A 24,915-nucleotide genomic window follows, 5' to 3' on the forward strand; every position below is an offset into this window, starting at 1 on the left:
GAGAATGCACACCTTGCTGAGTACAGAAGAGCCAGTTACATGTGTACTTTAATAGTATACACTCCTCATAATATGAAACACTATAGTTACACCTACAAAATGAGAAGGGGTGAGTAAATCAAAGTGTTACATATTATTATGATATATGTAACATTGAACTACTGGAATAATTACTAGGTTCAATAATTCATTACTGCTTGTGATTTTTCTATATGTTTTTATGGGTTTTTTTAAAATCAATAATCAGATTCATTCATACTTAAAAATGATAAATTAAATGAACATTCTCTGTAACATGCTTAATTGCAAACTGGTTGACAGTCTGCTGGAAACCCTTCAGTCGACTACCTCTAGCCATCCTCATAAATAGGATTTCTTCACATGCTCTCTTCCAAGGACATGTAGGCCTATCGCTAAATGTGTCAAAGCCTCTACATTGAAATCTGTATTCTATACCTTATGTCTTTTCTGCAGTTCAGCACGACTGAACACATACATATGTAGTGTATGACATGAACATCTTCATGATAACATCATGCACTCACATCTGAAATACACCAAGTTTCTCTTCCCATTCCATAAGCCCTATCTATCCCAGATCATACCATCAACTGAGCTCAAAATTAACCCACATCTATGGCTGAATACTCATGTGTGTGTTCCCCACTGTCATGCACTCATGCATATCTTTTAAGCATGCATGGTCATAGAGGTACTAATACAGTACATTTGTACTGAATATCAAGACAACCATGCATAAAGTTAGCTTATGTACATGTAACTTATCTGCATTTGTATACTTGTGCTGTGATCTACTCATACAAACATGTCTTTATCAAGTTTATGGTAACCAAATGTTACAGCGAAAAATAGTTCCGACATGCAGAACTGTTAACTTTTCGCCCAAAAATGTATGCAAATGCCCTAGAAATGTGTTCAATTATGCTACAATATCAATTGGGAAGCAACATATTAACCAAAAAAGATTCACCATTGTGTTCATTGTATACATGTAACTTTGTACAACTTATTAGTTATGTAATCTGCAAATTGGCCCACAGCAGTATCTACTGATCTTTTGTGCTAGTGTGAAACAAATGCAATTTGTTGGAAAATATGGTTTACTACATACAGTATCTTGTAACTACCTTCTCAAACCTTCTAGTGGGAACCATCCCAAGACCCATGAATGCAATACAAGTAAGTGGTTCAATTGTTGAGAAATCAAATTCAGTGCCATCTTGCCACAGCACAGGTTCATCTGCCCCCAGGTGGTGCTACGCAACTGTAAACAAGATCAAGATCATCATAATTTTAACCAGTAATTATTAAAGAACTTTTTTACCACCAAGAAACATGAAATGTCTCACAATATACTTTGGCAGTTTTGAGTACGATGATGTCCTTCATTACAACTGTTTGTTATTTTAAATGTTCCTTATTCTATAGGTTTGATAGCCTGAAATGGAATATGGCTGAGACTTACAAGCCTTCAGAGTAACAAACCATATTTTGTGGTTTGAATAACAAAACAAGGACAGGTGAACTGTTACCTTGGGGATTATGAATACAGTAGCAGCTGTATTTACAGTGTATAATGGACCAGGGTAAGGAAAAAAAATATAGTAAAACATGTCCATAGACATGATGTTCATGGCCAGATTACTCGTGTATATTTAAGTTATAATTGTCCTCCAGCTCTCTAGAAACTCAAACTGTGGTGCTTTACAGTGTACATACATATACCAGGGAGGTGAGTCACCTCCCTGCATAACACATACTCACATCATGGACTGAACATTTCTTCCCATGAAAAAGAACAAAACAGGGCTCTGCAATATGTTTTCTGCCAAGAGGGTTTTGGATGTTACACATAACTTCTTGAACACTGGTTCAGTAAAAGGATGATTACCCCATTATTAGTGCTAATACACGTACTGCAGAATAAATGACTCACATAGAATAAGTGACAGGGGCGAAATATCCAGAGGACTCTTCAATATCTTTGAAAAGCACAACGTGCTATTATTGTAGCTAGCGCACTTGGATACATGTGATGCAGCCGAGATTATTACTGCCCATGCACTTGTTGCAGCTCTGAAACACTGCTTGCTTCGTGTGTCCCTTGTTTTCTAAGAGTGATGACCTCAGCCTGATGAAATGTGTTTAAAAAATCACTGCCTTGTTTTGTTTTTCCTCATTGTTGACAGCGAGCTGCTCATCCTTTGAAGTGTATACCGTCTCCTGATATCAAGTTTGGTCTGTCTGCCCTCAGCTGCCATTCCCCTTGATTCACAGAAGTTATACCTATACATGATACAAGAAATATTGAAGAAATAAGAAATGGGAAATAAAAATGGAAACATTGCACTCACAAAGTCATTTTTGTGCACATCCAAAAGGCGTTTTGTGTAAAGGTATGATGGTGCCAACATTTTAATTTGAAAATGAGGGAAATTTCAAACAATCAGTATTATACTGAAAAATGCGTATTACATGCAACTTCATGTGCCGAAATAATACAATGTACCTGAATCATGAAGGCCTGAATGCTACTGTCAGGATATGCAGAGCATTTTCAGTTTTCATGGGGCTTGATGAAGAGATTTGAATGTCTAAACTCTTTATTAAACATAATACATGTATAAGCCATTGCTGTACATAACATTCCTTTCATTATGGGTTAATGTGTGTTATGTAAATTTCAAGGCATCATTTTTGCTTATTGGTAATCTTTTATGAACTGCCGCGAAGTCTTCTTTACTCATTACTATGCCATGCTTTACATTTTCTTGTTCGGTAGGATGAAGTCATTGTACAAGTATCCTCAAATGAGACATCACATCAGAACTTATCCTAAAACAATAATGACAGATTCCAACAAATCAATATATTAACATTTCAAGCTGAGAGGTTCTACACATTTCATTCTCTCTCTTAACTAGAAATTATCGTACAATGTACAATGTTCACTTACTGTCTGTGTGCACTGGCTGGAATTCTCATGCTGGAATGAGTCTCGGTCTTGAAGAAACATGGTTTTTCTCCTCTTTTTCTTCCTTTCCCTGTTGATAGAACAGATAAAATTGTCTCATCGTGCAGAAGTACAAAAGAGCAATGAGAATTTGCAAAATTACAGCCAAACAGTGTCGGAACAAAATAGACATTGATGTTTAGAAGCAGGCACTTTTTTCTTGATATTACAATAATGTTGGAACACTCTTTGAACTACTTTCATATCCTCCCCTCTGTAACAAATTAACCCTCTATACAGTCATTCACCTTGCATATTAAAGTCAAATAATCACCAAAGTCTACGGTCTTTTCACATCCTCTTCTCTTTATATTCTACTAATTTTAATCTTCATCAGCCAAATTTCTTGAAGCAGAATCTACATGTATTTCTTTAGTCCAAATCAAATCGACATAGGCTACCAACTCAGTCACGCTAACGTGGAACACCTTTCACAACCATATGGTGGCACTGGTATAGTTGATGGCACGGGGTAAAGTGCTGTATCGCACCGTTACCAACTTCCTCAGGCGACGACTGGATCTTGGATTGGGCACGGACTATGCGACAAGTCACATTACCATTATACCCGAAATCCAATGACGACGACTGGAACTTGGATTGGGCACGGACTATGCGACAAGTCACATTACCAATATACCCGAAATCCAACGGCTTGCTAGATGGTCTTCTCAGGAACGGTGCTCCAGCTCAAGAACATGTACCACCACTCTCCAAGCTGTTGTATTGTGGTAGAACTTTCAAGAAGACACAGTGCAGACAGCAATTCGGGAACACATGTACAGTTTGTTACATGTATAAATGAACATTACAAACACATTGGCAATGTCTTTACACGGGCTACTTGTTGCGGACTATGTCACACAACGGCCACTTTATGTGCCTCTCCTCCTCGCGGAATGAGGAGGCAATTCCGCACGGCCGTGAGCAACGCGGAAAATATCCGCAGTAGTCGTTCAAATTATTTACAATGTTGGCGTGGTTGCAAAAAATTCGTACAATGATTATACGTTTTAACAGTATCTCTTGTACGTGGTTACTATAATTCGGCATGTATCATCGGTCTAAACCGGAGTTGGTATTAAAATAATCCAAACTTGCCCATGACAAACAAGTAACCACATATTTAATAATAAATGTTAAAACTCATAATAATGCACTACCACATTACAGCATTTGCCTAACGTTCCAATAGTGCCCCCCCCCCCCTTTCTATGCTATCAGGCACAATCGATTATGACAAATTATAATCGAAACGGCTAAATCGAATCGGTTCCACCGAATTTCGTTACAATACAGTGTATATATATATATATATATATATATATATATATATACATGTATTGTATATTACAGGCTACTCCCTTATAACAATGTCCTCAGGACCCGCAGTTTTCTTTTGTTATACATGTATCAAAATTTTGAAATCTTGTTACACATATCCAAATAAATAGAGTGTATAAAGATATGCAAAGATAATTTTGAGTCATTCATTTTACTTAATTGTAGCTGAAATTTCAGTATAGCCTTGTTCGTTATAATGGGAGTACACTGTATATGTATGTATGTATCTGTGTGTGTGTATATATACATATCTATATATATTTATATATATATATATATATGAATTTTCCACGTGTTGGACTTCAAATTTTATAATCATAAGAAGAATGAGTCTCAAATACTGTACGCCATCTGTAGATCCAACAAGAAAGTTATGTTATGATGTTATGTTGTTATGATTCATGTTTGCAAAAAGGTATCATTGTACTATATAGTATACACTACACTGACGAAGGCCCGAGGTGGGTTGAAAAATTTTGTGAATAAAAACCTTCTTGTTGGATCTGCAGATGGCATATTTGAGGAGACTCATTCTTCTTATGATTATATATATGTATATACATTATGTATGTATATATATATATATATATATATATATATAAAATAATAATAATAATAACTTGTAGGAGTGGCTGCACAACAACAAAACAAATCTGCTCATGTCTACAGAATGTCTGTGAATACAAGTATACTTCAAAATATTCATTCAAAAGTACAGTATTTAAACACATGAAATTCTATATACAGTTGTTTATCATACTGCAGTTGTGAGGTACGGTTCAACAATTAACAACATGTCAGTATATGAATAAAAGCATGATGTGATTGTTATAAATACATGACAGTACGTTCCATAATTTAACTCTACTTTTGATGATACTGCTGGGTTTTGAAATACTGTACATAATAACACTGGAAGAACATCCTCAAATCAAAATTATTACAGCAATCACAGTATTTTTCCATTCTTAGGACATATGACTGAAAAAAAAAGCATGTAAGAATGCACAGTTGTAGTAATGTTCTCATACTCCTGTCGACAAAAAGAGATGACAACTATTTTGGTTTCTTCTTACCTTTTAAATTTGTTTGTTTGTAACAATACATGTATGTAGAAATATAGACAAAGATACACTGGATTTTGTTATGCAGTGGATGGCTTCTTGACGTCATCCATTATAAACACTGATCTACCTCCTACTGAGATCATGAGAGGTTTCTTTTTATTAAAAAAAAAAAGAACTTCAAAAACAAACCAGACAAAGCACATCTTTGGTGATAGAGACATGAAAAGTAACACTTGAACAAGAATCACACTTGACCCATAAATTCTTGGAGACCACATTAATTTTCTAGAATGTTAACATTTTGTTGTTCATTTATCACTTTTTGTCTTACCTGCATTGTGAAAGCAAGACAAAGGCGTCACTATTCCATCGTCGGTGTTGTCGTCAATAATTTGGTGTACTCTAACTTTCCACAGCTTTGAGCTATGACCATCAAACCCACACTGCAAGTACATAACCAAAAACTGTCAGCCAAATCAAAAAATGGGTGCAGTCTGACAAGGTCAAAGGTCAGTGAACTTGCCCTGATAAGCACTGTACTCATAGTATCGCGGTATACTCTCAGTAACTTTCCACAGACTCGAGCTATGACCACCAAATAACATCACATGTACATAATCTAAAGATGCCATGAAGTTTGAATATGGGTGAAGTCCTACAAGTTCAAAGGTCAAATGGTCAAGTAACTGCACCTGATAAGCACTGTACACATGGTATTGTGGTGTACTCTCAATAACTTTCCACAGCTTTGAGCTATGACCACCAAATTCATACTTCATATATGGGTGCATTACCTAAAGATGCTGGTCAAGTTTGAATATTGGTGAATTCTGACAAGGTCAAAGGTCAAATTTCCACTGAAATTTACCTGATGAGTACTGTACATACAGTTTTGGGTGTACTCTCAATAACTTTTCACAGCTTTGAGGTATGACCACTGAATTCATACCACAAGTAAAGTACATCACCTAAAGATGCCAGTCAAGTGTGAATAAGGATGAAGTCCAACAAGTTCAAAGGTAAAAAGGTCAATGAACTTATACTGAAAAACATTATTATCGCAAATACCACAGGTGCATCACCCAAAGATGCTAGCAAAGATTGAATATGGATGAAGTTCAACAAGGTCAAAGGTCAAGAGGTCAATGAACTTACAGTGGAAAATACTATTGTTACAAAGTATGATATGCGGGGGAGACAACACTTGTTTACATGTTTACTATTTATAATTATTATTTCATAAGGCAGAGTAAAAATGTACTCTTGCATTAAACAGTTGTTGTTCTTCTAAAATTGTGTATTTCAATAGCAGAATTTGTAAGCGGTTCATAGTTCCCACAATTATGAGTGATTCTTTAACTGACAACTCATTTCAGAATAGTTGAAGTTCCTGTGTCTCTCTCATGGGTAATTTTAGTAATTTTGTTTGTTTCTGAGTTTGTGGTGATGTTATGAATTCAGAGAGTGAGTGCCATCAAAAATTTCTCACATACAAGAACTGCAATGAAATTAGGGGTGCCAAATTAGTGATGAAAGTTATTTCAGCAAAATTCCTCAGGACTCCATGGATAAATGCCTAATTCAATGCCAGACTCCTTCTAAGAAAGGTACTTGAAAAAAGGGTTACATCACCAAAAATGTATTCCAGCCAAATTAAAATAAGCTGGAAATAGTCTGAGGGATTGCTTTGCTCTGAGAGATTATTATCTTGTTTATGTGGTTACCATGGCAATGTAAGATCCAACAGACATCATCGCACATGATTCCTTAAGGCATGCAAAATGTGTGCCTTGTACACACAATAGTGTTCAGCAACCTGAGTGACCATATACATGTTAATTATTATACAGCGTTGTACACTTGTGTGGTGCTGATAAGATATAATGAAGGGGTTTGTCACAGAATATACTTCTAAGCCTGCGCTCATCACAGCAGGTTTTCACAAAAATATATCAGTCCAGCAAACAACTTGGGGATACTTTCTCAAGCTGTCCATGTTCTGAGCCTGATGATACAAGCAATATCCAACAATCATAGACCTGCTCACTGGAGTGCCGACAACCAACATCATCGCTCCCTAATTTTTTAATTATGGCCTCAAAGTGAGGACAGATCAAGAGTTCCTTATCAGCACGCGGACAATCCTGGTTAACTGATTTACTGTCGGAAAGATGATGCCGTCTCCAATTAATGTATGCCGATTTCACAGGATCCAGCACAAATCATAGTACAGCCCATGGGCACCCAATTTTGCCTCATTTCTCTGCGCGAACCATAGCATCAATGCACCGCTGTCAGTCCTCAGTGCATGGATGAGATGGTTGACTTTCACAGGGGGATCACCGCGTAGCGAGTCAGGCCGCCCCCACGAATCTCCCGCATCCTACCACAGTGTCGGAGCATCGTCAGCGCCGCCCTCGCCGATGAGTCTACCTTCAGCTTACCCAGACGCTTAAGGTCGTCTTCTGTGACGAAGTATGCACCTGCATGGTGTGAGCAAAACACAGCTTCTCTTTTTGTTGTGTAACTATTACTGATCATGAATCTGTGCTACCCATTAAATTCAGCTCTGCAATTCTCGGTGTCAATCAATAGGGGGAAAAGACCTCATATTCAATTTAGATATCTTTTACTCGCCTGAAAATGATAAATGTACAAGAAAAATTTAGACTGCAAGTACTTCCTTATTAGAATATGGACATGCATCAAAATATACAGTCAATGAAATGATTTTTAATTGCCCTAAATATGTTTTAAACAGCATCTTCACATGAGGACTTCAACTTGTTTCAATCACCCTGTCTCAGAGCCACATCTACGTTAAAAAATCTGTCCGTACCAAAGAAATTACTATAATGAGTCAAATGCGCAGAGGTATGATGGTCTTAAACTGCATGATAAGCATATCAAAGTTTCTGTTTGATGTGTGCTATGTTGACTTCATAGTGTCCTGCACACATAGAAAAAAAAAAGAATTTTCAGAGTATCCGGCAATGGTGGAATGGCTGTTTGCCATCTGCATCCAGTATGATCACATTTAGCAGACTTTGAAGTCACACAAGCTAGTAAGAGCATTATGTCATTTGACAGAGAGAGAGAGAGAGAGAGAGAAAAGAGCTTTCATGCAGCGGTATTGGAAAACAGTTCTCAAAGTATATTCTTGATTTACATTTCTTAAAGTTGCAGAGATTGTGCACTGATATAAAAGGTAAAACAGCCAATCAATCAACCTAAGAAGTGTCTAAAGCTGATCCATCTCCATCTCTCCATTTCCACCCAGAAACACCCTTACTAAGTGGTTGCCATACTACTCTCATACCTGCAGTGTGCTTGTTTTGCTGCTCTTTGTACTTGTAGTACTGTTTGCGGTCACGGTCGTTTAAACCAGAGCGAGGGCGCTTCATGAGGTGGTATTTACTTTCCAGGGCTCTGTTGAAGCCATCTACAATTTCGTTGATACTGTTGTACGTCATACGGCCCTTCATGTATCTAGAAACAAAATGGCCAAGCGAAGACAAAAATAACTAGGAAAGCACTCGGAGAGTCGGAGAATGCTGACCTCCACCATGCCAGCAACTCATTACATGCATGCATGCATGCCACCCATACATGCATGCAATTCCCCAATATAGAAGGCTTTTGTTTACATCATCAGCTTCCAGCTGCACCATGCCTTGCCCAAGCAGAGCATGCACTTTAGCGCACATATGTAAATCTCCAGTACATCCAGCTCGAACTCCAAAGTTCATTGACCTTATATCCCAGAAGATAAAAGATCCTTCAAAAATCCATAAAAATTCCCAGTGTAATTCCTCGTGTCATTATTGACTTTTCCTGTAAGTTTTATTCAAATCCATCCACAACTATTTTAGTTATTTTTCAAACAGACAAACCAACGCCAATGATTGCTTAACCTCCTTCCTTGGCGGAGGTAATAAATATTCTGTGACAAAAATAAACAAACAAAAATACATATAGAGTATATGTACCCTCAACTATTCTCAGAATCTGACAATTTCATGCTTGCTTCATTGCCCAACAAATTTTTTTCACACGAGTTTACAAGCCTGAAATAACAGAAAAGCAATATTCTTTCAGGAGATTAACAGCAATGCATCAACTAGTTGTCAAGTTTCTCCAGAATAAAAAGAAAGCACAGAAATGATGGTAAAATCAATTTTCATATCTCTTCTTAATGCATTATTCTGCTCTCATAGAAGATCCACATTTCTTTTTAAAGCAACATGTTCATGAATAAATGAAGGAAGTTATATCCTGTTACCAAGCCACATGAACCTTCAAAAATAAGAGTGCTTCTGCTCTGAACATTCATGCTGTGCCAAAGAATGCTGGCCTTTGACAACTCTATGATAATCTCTTTCCCAGCCCTTTGCATCTGAAAGGGTGCTGATGAGTGAGACTTACTTCGGCACAGCCTCAAACTCCGGTACGGTGACATAGTCCATGAGAGGGGACGGGGATGGCTTGCTGGGCTTGTTGGATTTGGGTCCCTCTCTTGTGCTCTCCTCAGCGTTCCTGGTGACTGGCTTCGACTGCAGCGGGGGACTGTCCTCCACACTGAAATGGCAACAAGAATGGCATCACAACATCATTAAAGCGCTACAGTAACCCTTCAGCCCCAACACTCTCAGACATGTTTAAATTGGATTAATTTCACTTTACTTCCACAGGGAAAACAAAAATGCTGAATAGTTGCAGAAATATGTACGTATACAATCATGGTTCAACAATAATATCTATTCATTTTTGGTTTACTGAGAAAATGAATATACTTCTCCTAGTGACTACATATTATATATATATATATATATATATATATATATATATATATATATATATATATATATATATAAACATTTTTTTTTATGTGAAATGAATACAACAGACATCGAAAGATGCCATCTGTTTACACCTTCAAAAAATCACATGGTTCATAGTGAATATTTGTAGATTTTGTGACACTGCCACAATAATGGACACAAAAGTCTGAAAAACTCTTCTCCTCTACTCTGCACTGGACAATTTACCAGTAGTCTGGACACCTGTTTTGGGCTCAGCTTAGAGACAGTATCTATAAGCATACAAATGACTTATTGTCATATCCCAGGAATACTGAGGCATGCTGTGCATAATCATCATAACAAAATCAAACAATGTATGTATAAGCAGTAAATTCACTTGTTTGTATCTCACCTCTTCTTTCCATGGATGCTCATCAATATGCTCAACATTATTGTATATTGCTAGTAGTGAAAATGGATAGAACCATTATAATGTTAAAATATAACCACGTTGAAAAGTACATGACTATCTTATTTATAGCATCATAATGAAATCCTCTGCAAATGTTTCATTGGTATGGCACTTGCCTCATTTTACACTGGTCAGCAATGCAGCAAATACTAATTGTGCTCCACATTAATTACATATATTTTTCTTCTTTTTCAGCGAAAGCTTACATTGGCTGAGTTTGGTGGTGAGATTGTTGAACTGGTAGTCTTTCAGGTAGATTGCCTTCGACGTAGTGCAGTCGGCTGTTCAAGCTCTTGAGATTTTCATGGAGGACCTGTAGGGAGAATAGCAAAAGTAATTTTTCAAGTGCAAACCATTCTTTTGAATGTCATTAAAACACAAAACGCAATGCCACAAGGAAAACCCTGAAACCTCATAGGTTAGAAGCCAATGTCTGAGGACCAAGAGATAACAAGTAAACAAAAAAGAAAAAGAAAAACTAGAATACAGGAACGAAGAGATCATTTAAATAAGGGAAATTACAGAAGGCTTTCATGATTAAGTGACTCACTAAGGTAACTTTACATAGTCTCCAAAAAATGTCACAAACACATTGCTGTGTATTTATGATGTTAATGTTTGACAGTGACATTCCAAAGGAAAGTTTTTTTCATGTATTCTACATTAGAATTTAGTTAAATCATACATCTGACATCAGAAGCTATCCAGGCATCTCTCATGATCCCCTTCTCCAGCAGATGTCAGTGATAACCCTGCATGACTTTGATTGAGCAGAAAAACAAGTTTTGTAACCCTACCTGAGCAGCAGCCAGCTGTTCCCGCTTCATCTTTACCCATTCTTTCAGCTGGGCCACCGCAGACTCCGCCTCACATAGATCCTGCTCCATACGGAGGAGTTGTTCACGACATTCCGACTGCACCCCGTATGGCTCTGATGCTGAGTTACACAGGGAGATGGAAGAGAGAAGGGCTTTCTTTTGAACTTCCAAAAAGTGAAACAAGAGTCTGTTCAGGCAGGCATAGGTACCACCCATGGGTACACACATGCACACACACACACATACATACACACACACACATAGGCACAAACATTATCATCCATCCATCTACCCTACCAGTTCCAAACAGTCTGTACCTTTATGCTTCTTCGAGAATAACCTCCAGATGAACCAACATGTACAATGTAGTATCACATGACCTGTTACTGTATAAAATCTGTGTTATTTTCCTTTCACTGGTATGTGATACATTGGATATTGACAAGACTCATTAAAGGTTACAAAAAGTCTATATGCCACATACACCACATATCCGGTTACCACTTCCTTGTAATGTTCAATGTATCAGACTGCATTGTCAAAGTGATTAGCCACTTGAATATTCATTTCCTATCATATTGAATTAACTTTGACATTTCAGTGAAATTCAAAGTGACCATTAAAACTGGACAAAAGTACCGAGTTAGTACTTTATCAAAGCAACAAGTGTACCACACTGTCTCTGTACCAGATTATGTCAGATATTTATTCTGACAGAGACCACGCTCTACTCATACTCAATCACAGATCTACAAGGTCTCACATCTTTGAATTTGAACTCTCACCCCAATTGAAGAAGACTCTTATGCGCAAACAGCTAAAATTTACCACTAGTAACAAACTGTGAATGGTGTGATTATGCCATGGTTGAATCAAGCATCAGTCCAACAATTAGAAACACACGATGGGCTATCTAATGGAGCTCCTAAGTTTAAGTATGGATTTGAATTCTAGTTTATACTAGCAAAAGAAAACCCTGAGAACTGCAACATTGTTATGAACTCTTGCTCTGGGGATGCAACTGCTTACATGTAGTTAGGTAAGAGCTCCTTGGAGGCACCACCAGTCTACATAAGGTACGGTACAAGAAGTTTTTGAAGTTTTATAAAAATAGCTGCTGGGCTGTGGCTGGTTGTTTGTGGTTTGCGTCAAAAAGTGGTCTCTATTTTCACATGAAAATTTACTAGCTCAGCACATGACCTGTTTGCTTATCAGTAACAGTATTGCAGTACTTATCTGTCATATTGAACGGAGAGTCCATAGTAAATTACAAAATCACGGTACATGTATATAAACTGTAGACTCACCAATGGATACTAAATCCATGCATGTTGTCAAGCTCGTAAGCTTTACTTCGAAGTAAGCTTGCAGATCTTCTAAAGAGGTGGAATCCATCATCAAATGTGCTTCCTAAATCTGTGAGGAGGGGGGAAAAGTCTAACGTTAGACCCTAGTTTCAGCTTACTGTAAAAGTGGAAATTTTCGCGCATTTCGCGGATAATTCGCGCAACCTGAGGCTGAAACTAACGCAAAAATAAAAGCATGCGAATATTTTTGCTTGCCATAATTATGTTCCAGTAGTTGATGTCTTGATTCCATGGAATTAAAAACACACGAAACTCTTCTTACCCCGTCGAGCACGAAAAATTAGTCGCGCGAAAATATCCACTTTTACAGTAAGTTTAATTAATTTATATATTTTATACTACTTTACTAGAGCAGTACTAGAGAGGCAGCCCAGCCTAGCCCAACCAGACACCGTGCGAAGCACGACACTCGTGTACAGCGACAGTGCTGTGTATAGTTATAGAGGCAGCCTAACTGCGACCAGCCCCAGGCCCCAACGCTTCGCGTTGCAGTCACTGTGTACAAGGAGCGCCCCGGGGTTAAGAGGCACCTTTGTGAAGTCTATGACTAGACATCTAGTAATGATCTAGACCTAAAAAGTCTATATAATGTTACACGACGGTCGTGATACAGACACCAGCTAGTAAACAAAAGGACATTTACACACTATATTATTATCATTATAATCACATTCATTTATGTACCGAGACCATTTCACTTATTTCATTGAATAAAGGGCTAAGGTTTCAGATACGAATGTCTTGCGCTTGCAATCGCGATCACGATCACGCCTTTCAACTTGCACACTCGCGAACCAACATATTAGTCAATACTTGGGACCAGCGGCAGTTAAATATTTCATTTCAGCACTTGTCATTTCTGTAAAAGAATATCATAGTCCTGTGAAAATGGAAATCAGGTAATATATGCACGATTCATACATATGTACAAGTGTCCATGTAAAATTTACCTCGTATTATTGTTGTGTTAGCCCTTCCAGGAGGTTTCGCATCGACAAAACTTCAACGGTTTTCAAATGTTCCCGCAGCTCACAATTAGCTAAAAATAAATTACGCCATCTTGTGATCGCTGGTAGAAAGGATGATCATTGGGGGAATCGATGTTTACAAGATATTCTTTGGTTTCATCCACAGGATTTCTGTGGTTACAATCTACAACCAGTTACTGTTACCACGGCAAGCAAAAGCTGGTAAAATTATGTATACTATAGTTGGTCATCTTAAAATCACACCAGAAACACATTTTTCTTATTTATTTACTCTTTTTTTTGGGGGGGGGGGCACCAATACAGACAATACTAGTAACAATCGAATACTAGTAACAATTTGAGCATAATGTACAAACATATTTAATATACAAACAACATTCTTGGACTCTATATAGGCAGTGGCTCGCGTTGTCCAATATTTGGTCTGCTTCTGACATATACATGTTAAGACTATTGCGTTTGTGACTTTTTTTGATAGTTTGTAACTATGCGTATATTCGGCAATCAATGTTGTATCAAATCAAAGACATAAATAGCCTACCAATCCATTAGAAAACTGGTTGTCTTTCGATTTGTTTTCATAATACATAATAGGGCCTACATATTTTATTTCATTTTTTCCCCCGAAAGTGGCACCAGGAAATATTGCGCCGAAGGCCTTATTTGTTTTGTTGTTGTTGTTTTGTTTTCTGTTTTTGTTTTTGCTTGTCAGCTGATCAAAACCCGAGGTGACCCTCAGAACTGCCCCACCCCCACTTTTAAAAACGCAGCGCCGACCCTAACATATAGAAAAGACAAGGATAGGAACCAGAAAATAGCATTTATGGTAATCAAGTCTGACCCCGCATTTTAAGAAGTTTCAAAATATGATTTGATGATGATGATAAGTACGAGTACTTCAGGTCCAAAGGAAAATATGAAATATTAGACTAAAGTTATACACATGTAGTTTTACATTTCAGACTGAGTACTGGCTATTCCACCAGACCGTTTATCGTGCGGCATCGCCGTAAACAGTCAAACCCTGCTGTAATTATGGTGCAGACCTATACCACTCAAATTGAGAGGTTTCCTTCTGGGACAAAAACATGGCTTATGATTAGAGTTGATTCCATCAAGAACCCACTGGACACGTCCATAACGAGTCAAGAAAACATGTCGAAAACACTGTCTGTTTTCACGCTCGGTTTGATGTCAGGCAGGATTATCTAAAGACTCATTTGAAGCAATACAAACTATGATCAAGAAGAAGAAAGACACCCATACCGAAACAAATTGCAGAATTCGTGAGAACTGACGGACTTGAAGACGACAAAACGGTAGCGGAGACTGGCGGGGCGGAGACAGTCTTTCAAAGGGAGGGGCGATTCAACTCAAGAGGATTACACAGTCCAACCGGCTTAAAAAAGACCAAGAGACTCTTTAGCTTTATGTCACTGAATTGCCAGTTTATAGAAAGAGAGTGATTAACAAAAAGAAGAAAAGGGTTCTCTTTGTGACTGACAAGTGTTTCTTTGGCCCAAAGCACGACGGTCTCCTCCAATGTACTGTACCGCCGAGGGGTTTCGAAGTCGTAGCATGAATACTAGCTGATGAAGCAAAGAATCATCTTTCAGTGTGCAGTCAGGTCAGGTCGGATAAACTTTACAGTGCTTGAAAATCTGACATCTGCGAAAAAAAAGAAACAAACAAAAAGAACAAAGAAACGAATCGATAACAAGCAGGGGCGGATCAAGGAATTCTGTACAAAAAAAGGAGGGGGGGGGGACGTGACTAATGTTTCTGGTGCCACTTCCGGGTTTCATTTCATTTTTTTCTTTTTAGTCCTTTTGTTTATTTTTAAGGAAAAATAAAGGGGGGCGTGCGCCGGTTGCGCCCCCCTCTGGATCCGCCACTGACAAGTGGGTATTAACGCAAACGCAAACAGGACAATAGTCTTACAAAGCGTGAGGGGAGTGCCATTGAATAAGATATCCATTTGGTTTGCTATTATAATATAATAGCCAACCAAATGGATATCTGACTGTAGAAATTCATTCATACATGGTAGGCCTCATAGGCGCCGGAAGTGGGGGGGCAGGGGGGGGGGGGGGGGGGGGCGGCCGCCCCCCCAATCCAAAAAGTGGGGGGGCAAAACGCATTTTTGCCCCCCCCAAAAAGCCCCCCCCCCAAAAAAAAAAAAATAATAATAATCAAAATAATAAAACAAAGAAAATAAAATGAATATGTATATATATGAATAAAAGGGAAAAATATGGCTACAAACGGCAGCTTTTGGACTGTAAACATGTCAAAATGTTCAAGCTCGCTCGCTTCGCTCGCTCGCAGCAGTTGAGCCCGGTGCGCCTCCCCCTTAATTTCTAAAGCGAAAAACATAGCTACGACGGCAGTTGTTGGACTCTAGAATGTCAAAATTTTCAAGCTCGCTCGCTTCGCTCGCTCGCATTGAATCTTTATGCCATTCTCCTAATGTTGCTGACAGTAATTGCCAGTAGTTGCGCCCGATGCCCCCATCCCTTAATTTCCAAAGCGAAAGATAAATATTAGCTATAAATAAACGGGAGTTTGGGGACTGTAAAATGTCAAAATTTTCAAGCTCGCTCGCTTCGCTCGCTCGCATTGAATCGTTATGCCACTCTCCTAATGTTGCTGCCAGTAATTGCCAGCAGTTGCGCCCGATGCCCCCCCCCCCCTTAATTTCCAAAGCGAAAGGTATAGTTACAAACGGGAGTTTTGGGACTGTAACATGTCAAAATTTTTCAAGCTCGCTCGCTTCGCTCGCTCGCATTGAATCGTTATGCCACTCTCCTAACGTTGCTGCCAGTAATTGCCAGCAGTTGCGCCCGATGCCTCCCCTTAATTTCCAAAGCGAAAGATATAGCTACAAGCGGGAGTTTTTTAACTGTAACATGTCAAAATTTTCAAGCTCGCTCACTTTGCTCGCTCGCATTGAATCGTTATGCCATTCTCCTAATGTTGCTGCCAGTAATTGCCAGCAGTTGCGCCCGATGCGTTGCCCCATTAATTTCCAAAGTGAAAGATATAGCTGCAAACCCCAGTTTTGGGACTGTAGAATGTCAAAATTTTCAAGCTTGCTCGCTTCGCTCGCTCGCATTCAATCGTTATGCCGTTCTCCTTATGTTGCTGCCAATAATTGCCAGCTGTTGCGCCCGATGCGCCCCCATTTATTTCCAAAGCGAAATATATAGCTATACAATTAAAACTCCAGTTTTGGAACTGTAGAATATCAAAATTTTCAAGCTCGCTCGCTTCGCTCGCTCGCATTTTTATTGTTATGCCATTCACCTTATGTTGCTGACAGTATATAATTTGTCGATCGTTTCACACCGTCATTTCATAATCCATGTAAGGAAAACTTACAATGTTCCTCAATGACTGCGTTGTTGAATGTATATCACATTCCGTAATGTATTGTAGTCCAATTATTGCTCACGCACACACGCACAAGCATACAGACCGTCAAAATTACTTTGTGGTTCCCCCCATGTTTCGACCCACCGTACGCCACTTTCTATATATATATATATATATATATATATATATATATATATATATATATATATATATATATATATATATATAATAGATGTGTGTGCGTGTGTGTGTGTGTGTGTGTGTATGTGTATATTGTGTAACATATGTATGGTCTAATCTTGAGCCCCCTCCAATGTTTGCCCCCCCAATCCAAAACTGCTTCCGGCGCGCCTACCCCAAGACAAGTTATATCCCGATCGACTGAGATCGCAAATTGTTTCACAGGTCGCCATGGTATCCGGCAATTCGGAGAGATTTCGTAATCACGATTTCTTAGCGAGAAGACGAGAAGATTGAAGAGACCATAAGAGCTTGTCATCTCATAAGGAGAGAAATCGATACCTGTAAGATCTTGTCTTCTCTCCAGATTCGCGATGACGTTACCACCTCATATAATTTGGTTAGGCCTATTTGGTCGGAGTGATTCCATGCACCGTGTCATAACAAACACAACATGTGCATGATATTATGGTTTCAGATTCGAAGTCCGAATTATAGATAACTTGTAGAACATTCTGCTGATCCGATGATATTTTACTCCGTTAAGAAGACCTCAACATGACGTCACACTCAGAATTCTATTGTATTTTCTGTGATGCTGCTGTGTGGTAGTGAATGTTGTGTGTAATCAAACCGTCCCCTCTAGTAGGGCAAAACACTTCTGTCCGTCGGATAGGACATAAAATGGAGGTCCCGTGTGTAGAGTCACAACTCATGCACGTAAATTCAAGACGATCTCGCTTCATTTATTCATCGCAAAGAGCAGGATGTTCGCCTTATAACATGCAACTGGACCCCATGGAAGACCAGCTATTGCAGCTGATGGGCTATCCAGCCATCTTCTCAGATGGAAAATGAAAAAACAACAAACAAACAAACAAACAAACAAACATACAAACAAACAAACAAACAGGAGTACCACAGAACATTTTGTAATGGTAGTCCTGTCGTTCATCGATATCGATCCTTGTATTCTTTTTTAAATGAAATCTTGTACCACAGAATAACATTACTACTTCAGGGATACCACGGCTGGCTGTAGTACATTACACATCGAATCATGTGGTATTGAATATTCGCAAAGTATTTTTTCCCTCACTGGGATATTTATTATTCTCTTTCATCTGTACACGTAATACATCATATTTCAAAAAACATCATACTTTTTTCAAATACAATACAATATAATATACATCAAGAGAAAAGGTGTCTAAAGAGACACCATTTTTTTCTGAAACACTTGCAACTTATGATTATTTCTTGCAATGAATTTCTCTTTATCATAATATTCCCTTATACTATATCTACATAAATCAAAACGAGGTGTTATTTTTCTTATTTTACAAACGTAAATTTCATATCTCACAAGCATGGTAATACAATTCAATGCCGAATTGTTAATACCCCCAAAACCAAATAATTTATTTTCCGTCGTATTTTTTTTTTGTGTGTGTGTGACATAATAGGCCTAGTACCACAGGATATATTGCATTACCACATAGATACCACAGCCAGTTCAAATATTATTCAAGCGATTTTGGTCACTGATCTGATACCACGGTTCATTTTCATTTTGTGAGCATTCAAATTCGTTTCATGTCATTCCCTTTAGACTCTATCTATTCATTCAATTTATAGGGAAATTCATTCAATTTAACGACTCAATGTTGCTATTCAATTTCACGGCAGCTGGATAGACGTTCAAATTCGTGCCAAATACCAGTTTCAATTCCATTTATAGGAACACAACAGTACTTCGCACTTTGAACGTTCGAATTCAATCAACATCATAACATGAAACACAACTTCTATGGGACTTTTTTCACTGTCATACGATTGGATCATGCAATTTCATTTTCATTTCAACGTCTTATTCAATTATCTTAATTTAGGTTTTCCCGCCTAATTCCATCAGATTTGCATTCGATCTAACGATGCGGTCATTCAAATTCGAGTGAATTTGAGTGTTCTTTACTAGACTACCACCTCCCTTTTTACTTCTCTTGCAACCACCGACCACTAGCACTGGCATGGATGATCACGAAGACGGAAAAAAAAAAATGATCTGCTGCCCTCATGTGGTCAAATAATTGTTACATGATCTTGAGTTGCGTCACGATACGACACTTGCCGCGAACGTGCTGTACACATAGTGATTTCGTAACAACACCAAGTGTCGTAACATCAAGTGCTATAACAAGCTGCTGTGTTTTATCATATTTCTCCGTTTATTTAGAATTCATAGCTAAAAGAATGGCATCTTCACTATTGAGGGCTAGATTGGGTCTTCACTGCTGTGGTAAGTCATTTACAATAGACTTCTCGTTGTAGGTAGCCTAGCTTCTTTCTCGCAGAATTGTCCTGGCGAAGCGCCCCGCTACCTCCCCCAGAGTTTCGGCGGGTTGCCTTACGAATTTCCGTTGAAATCTGGATCTGGATTAACTGCGACAGCCGCCACACGCAGTGTGGCGGCGCGGTCTCCGGGGCTAGATCTGGATCTGAATGAGTTAACGGCTTAGGTTGAACAACTCTGAGCTGAACCTTTAACACTTGTGTACCCAGAGTGTCATTCAGCCTTGTGATGTAGTGTGCAGATAATTGAAACGTAGTTGACGCTGGAGCGCTTTTTAAAATGTGTCAGAATTTTGGATCTTAACAGTTAAACTGTACAGTTACACTGTAGTCTGTACACATCTATTTTTGTTAGTTGGCAGTAAAGTTTTATAGTAATACCAGGGTAAACTTTACTACTTTATTTCTAATCTTTGACTAGAGTCTTGAGTATAAAAACAATTAACCCTGCTTGTGGCAGCCTTTGTACAGGGTGCCTATTTGTGACCGGCGCCATTTCATTCATTAATGAAAAGGCCCAATCAGGTGTCACTTCCCATAACACTTGTGAGTAACTCCTGCTTGTGTTCTATGTGGGACTAGTATAAAGCACACATGATATTCATTGGCTGTTTTATGGATGAATGAAAGTGTCCCTGCCAGAAATATATGTAGGCACCCTGCCGCAATTGCAAACTGACTTGTTTACTCTTGTGTAGTCTGCCACTGTGTATTCTTGTAAAAGTGTTTCAAGAGCACTAGGCAAAAGTATGGGACTAGGGCCTAGGGGTGGTATGCTGAAAATCTTTTCAAGTTTCTTCATAAGTTTCTTCCTAAGTCAGAAACTTAGGAAGTGCATAGGAAAGACAGAATTGGTATTCTGACATTTCTTTCTAGGCACTTCTTAATGCAAATTAGGCCATCCTTATCCCCGCCCACGTCCTTTCTTAAGCCAATACAAAATGCCGTATCATAAGGAACCAACCAATGACAATCGCATATTACGATGACTTAGGGTCAAATACACGTGTGCGCGGCATGTCCCCTTTGTCACGCCCATTCCGCGCATCAAAGTACATGTTGCGCGCATGAATGACAAGCGCGCATATCACGGTGTTGTGTAGCTTGCTATTCTTAACGTATGGGTACTTAGGACAGGGGTGGGGCTTTCCTAAATATTTTCCTAAGATTCTTTCCTAAGTGCATTCTAGAATACCGGTACCAACTTCTTCCTTAGTTAGAAATTTGCATATTTCCGCCCCCTTCCTAAGTTTCTTTCTAAGTATACTTAGGAAGAAACTTAGGACAATTTTCAGAATACCACTTAGGAAAAAATCCTGACTTAGGAAGAAATTTCTTCCTAGGAAGGATTTCAGAATACCACCCTAGGACCCTATATTCAGTTAGCTCAAAACTTTGCAGGGTTACCACAACCAATCAAATTGAGGTAGAAACTAGCCAGTTTTTCTTGAAATCTTAGATTGATTACAAGGAAAATGTGTTATAAGTACAAGTATCATTGTACGTGAGAGTCGATTATCACCCAAGTTGAAGCACTTCCTTCAGTCACTCTAATGTGGAAGTTTATTGTACTTACTGATATTCCAACAATGTTTGAAGACTTGCTTTGTTCATCAATCAGTTCATATTATATTTAAATCCGTTGAAGACGAGCCCCAAGAATATTCGGGCAGGTGTCTATGGGAAATGCGTGTTACAGGAAAATCAGTCCGTCCTCAACGGGTTAAAGCAATTTTGATGTCTGTTTTTAATTATGCTTATGAAATGCTTATGTACGCTTTACCTCCTGTTTCTTTATATTCCATTGCTCTGAAATTTCGTCATATTGCCAATTGATCAGCATCACATTTTGAAATGTATGGGACTATCATGATGTATTCTTTAACTTTAAAAGCACTTTTCTGAAATATTGCATGAATCAGTGACAATCTGCAATCATCTTCTGAATCTGTTTTATGTGGCCAAAAATGGTGTGCAGAATCAAAGACAATCTAGACATTTATTTCATCCCATGATCATGATACTCTCCCCATATATGAAAATTGGGTCGAGTTAATTATGCTAATTGTATTAATGTATTGACCAAAGGCAGAGTTAGATTACTGATTAATGGGCAATGAGTTTAAGTGAAGTAATGACTGAAAAATTTAACTAGAAATGAGAGGTAATTCTCTAATTTCCTACAGTATTGTATGTACCATATTTTGATTTTAACTTCTCTTTTTGTTTCAGCATCTGTAGCAAGAAGAGCCTTATTCACTACTCCAGCAAGGTGTGCCTCCACGTCTGGTAACCAGGGCAACGGTGATCAGCAGCCTCCGGGCAAGGCCCCTCTGAAGAAAGCCTTCACCCCTACCGGCAAGCATGACACCCAGATGCCAGAGAGGCACCGCGATGCGGAGAAGGAGCCACTGCAGCCGTTTCCGGACGATGTGAACCCCGTGACGGGCGAGAAAGGGGGACCACGAGGACCGGAGCCCACGCGTTACGGGGACTGGGAGAGGAAAGGAAGATGCATTGACTTCTAGCGGAGGATTGAGGGACCTTCCAAGACTTCCTTCCAATATTGAGTGGACAGTGAGTGGCGGTTACTTGCTGATTTGAGTGATGATGTTATTCAAGAGGAATGCACTATTCAAGTGCGATGCCCATTCATCCATCTGGGCCCCTGAGAGACACTTTTGAATGTGTGTGAGGTATCATCTATGAATAGTGTGGCCTTTACGGAAACCATTTACCATGTCTTACAGTATCACTGTTTGTGACACAAGTGAAGGATTTGCTCGTCAGTATTGATATATCAATCAATGTGTTCTATCTACAGTGCACTCCTGTTATAACAAACATGGTTATAATGAAATTTGGTTGCAATGAAGTAAAGATTCAGGCCATAACATTACCCGCTCTGTGTTTTTTATTGTCTGTTTTTTCGGTTGTAATGGAATTTTGATGTAACAAGTGAAAAGTGTCTCCCAAAAACTTCATGGTAATGAGAGTTCCATGTTTATTTAGAGGAATGTTTGGCTTGTTTGAATAGAACCATGCGTAACATACCCAATACTCTTGTGAATCTAAGCACACTTCCCCATATGGTTCAAGGGGGAAAAAATGCAGATCATTGTGCATCTTTACAAATGATTTTTGAGAGCCTGCATGAATCTGTAACATCACACCTGCAGTTTTATGTAATTCTTAAGCAAGTGTAATATGCACCTTGTGACTCAGTTATGCTGTACTAAATTATAGTAATTATGTCATGTGACAATTACAATTGAAAATTAATGTGAAAGAATGTGCGATAAAATTGATGACCTAGTTTCTTTCATAAATGAGTTTGATTCTAATGGTCAAGGGCACATTGCTCCTTAAAGCAGCTGGGTAAAATAAACCAAAGTCACAAACAAGTCCAAATTGTATGTCACATCAAGATCACACAACCCACTCACTATTGCAGGATGTGATGATTCAGATTAGATGTGGTCATCTTGGAGCAGCACCACCAGCTTTGCCCAAACAAATCCAGGCACCTAATGCCCCCCTTACATCAATGTTTGTTACCAGGCTACCTATGGTGGACAACAACACAATGTTTGTTATCAGGCTACCAATTGTAAATGACAAGACAAGTTTGTTGCTAGGCTGCCTATGGTAGATGGCAACATCATAAAATAATCAAAGCATATGAAAGCATATCACTGTCAGCAAGAGTTAGAACACACAAGATTTGTCTGGCTTGTTTATGCATGTAAAAGCTGAGTATTGTGCAGGAATTCTGACTTCAAATACATTTTATCCTACATATATCAATTGGTAATTTGGTGGCACTGCAGCCTCGACCAGTGTGCCAGTGTGTCAGAAAACAGTGTAATGATATTGTAGCATAAATGAACGTCGGCACACCTTTGCAGTGATAAACTTGCCATTCTCTGGACAGGTGTTTGATGTTTTCTTGGTAGCCATAGTTCTGTGACGATCAATGATAATTGAAGAATAGAATGACATTGAATGATTGTTTATGCATGTAAAGGCTCAGTATTGTGCAGGAATTCTGACATTTACATTTTGTCCTACGTGTACATGTTTATGGGTAATTTGGTGGCACTGTGCAAACTGAGCCAGTGTATCAGAAAATAGTACATGAGTACAATGTACATGTAAAGGATGTTGTAGCGTAAAGTGTGAAGAGACGTCTTGTGTGTGTCATGAATCCCATTTCTGGGGGCGTTGCGGAGACTAGTGTCTGCTTCTGCTGTCTTTAACTCTTTATGTGCCACGTTCGCATGTCCGACTCGGTCGACGGCATGCCAACTTCGCATATTCTGCTCAACAAACAAAGCCACCAAAACCGATTGATAAATCGCTAATCCCGTGGTACAATGAAAGCGTTTCTCGCGCTTTTGTTCCTCTCACATACGGCGTGCATTCCATGTGGTGATCGACTATCAAGCGGTGTTCCCAACTAGATTTGCGTGTACATTCTAAGTTTCTGTCACGATTTTATGTGCAAAAGTCATGCCTTTACAGTAACGTAGCAACTGGTAATTCAAAAGAAAAATTGAAAATAGAATTGTTATACATTGTATATGGAAGCAAAGTTTGGCATTCTTCTGTAACTTTGCTCGCTATTATGTCCAGCTTAACAGAAATTTAAGTTATACAAATTGGTAAAACAGAATTCTGTCTCAAAGCATGACTACCTTCGTGTCTCAGAATAACGTGGCACACAGGGGGTTTCCACCATGGCACATAAAGAGTTAATTGGTGTCATGAGGTGCATCTGTACCAGAGCCATTCAGAGGCATGTGTCCCATAATGTCGTTCCAGCTCTTGTATGTGCAGGGTCTGGAATGATCACCAATCACGTCTGTATACACCGTATTTCGGTGTATGGGGGTCGTACTCATGCCTTTTTATCAAGGCCCTACTACAAAATGAACGTCAGTACACTTGCTGTGATAAACTTGCCCATTCTCTGGACAGGTCCATGATTTGTCCTTGGTAACCGTTGTTCTGCACAAACAACAAACATTAATGACCTTAATCAAATGATAGTTATTGCTATTACAAAATTACAGGATGGTATACATCTCAACGACCAGTATGTGTGAAACTGGT

General features: G+C 38.8%; 2 protein-coding genes across 2 annotated transcripts; one reads left to right on the forward strand and one right to left on the reverse strand.

Annotated features, from left to right (window-relative positions):
• Positions 1-7,773: 7,773 nt before the first annotated feature.
• LOC139741925 (SKA complex subunit 1-like) lies at positions 7,774-12,932 on the reverse strand. The gene is made up of 6 exons (XM_071652496.1): positions 12,845-12,932; positions 11,517-11,656; positions 10,926-11,032; positions 9,871-10,023; positions 8,765-8,934; positions 7,774-7,928 (listed from the first exon to the last, which is right to left on the reverse strand). The coding sequence occupies exons 1-6, from the start codon at positions 12,930-12,932 to the stop codon at positions 7,774-7,776; spliced, it is 813 nt and encodes a 270-aa protein (XP_071508597.1).
• Positions 12,933-19,644: 6,712 nt separating this feature from the next.
• LOC139741933 (succinate dehydrogenase assembly factor 4, mitochondrial-like) lies at positions 19,645-22,966 on the forward strand. The gene is made up of 2 exons (XM_071652503.1): positions 19,645-19,747; positions 22,033-22,966. The coding sequence occupies exons 1-2, from the start codon at positions 19,702-19,704 to the stop codon at positions 22,326-22,328; spliced, it is 342 nt and encodes a 113-aa protein (XP_071508604.1). The 5' UTR covers positions 19,645-19,701; the 3' UTR covers positions 22,329-22,966.
• The last annotated feature ends 1,949 nt before the right edge of the window (positions 22,967-24,915 follow it).

The sequence above is a fragment of the Diadema antillarum genome, unplaced genomic scaffold (assembly GCF_040938485.1).
Source record: "Diadema antillarum isolate AM-2024a unplaced genomic scaffold, OU_Dant_1.0 seq00000962_RagTag, whole genome shotgun sequence".
Classification (NCBI taxonomy): domain Eukaryota; kingdom Metazoa; phylum Echinodermata; class Echinoidea; order Diadematoida; family Diadematidae; genus Diadema; species Diadema antillarum.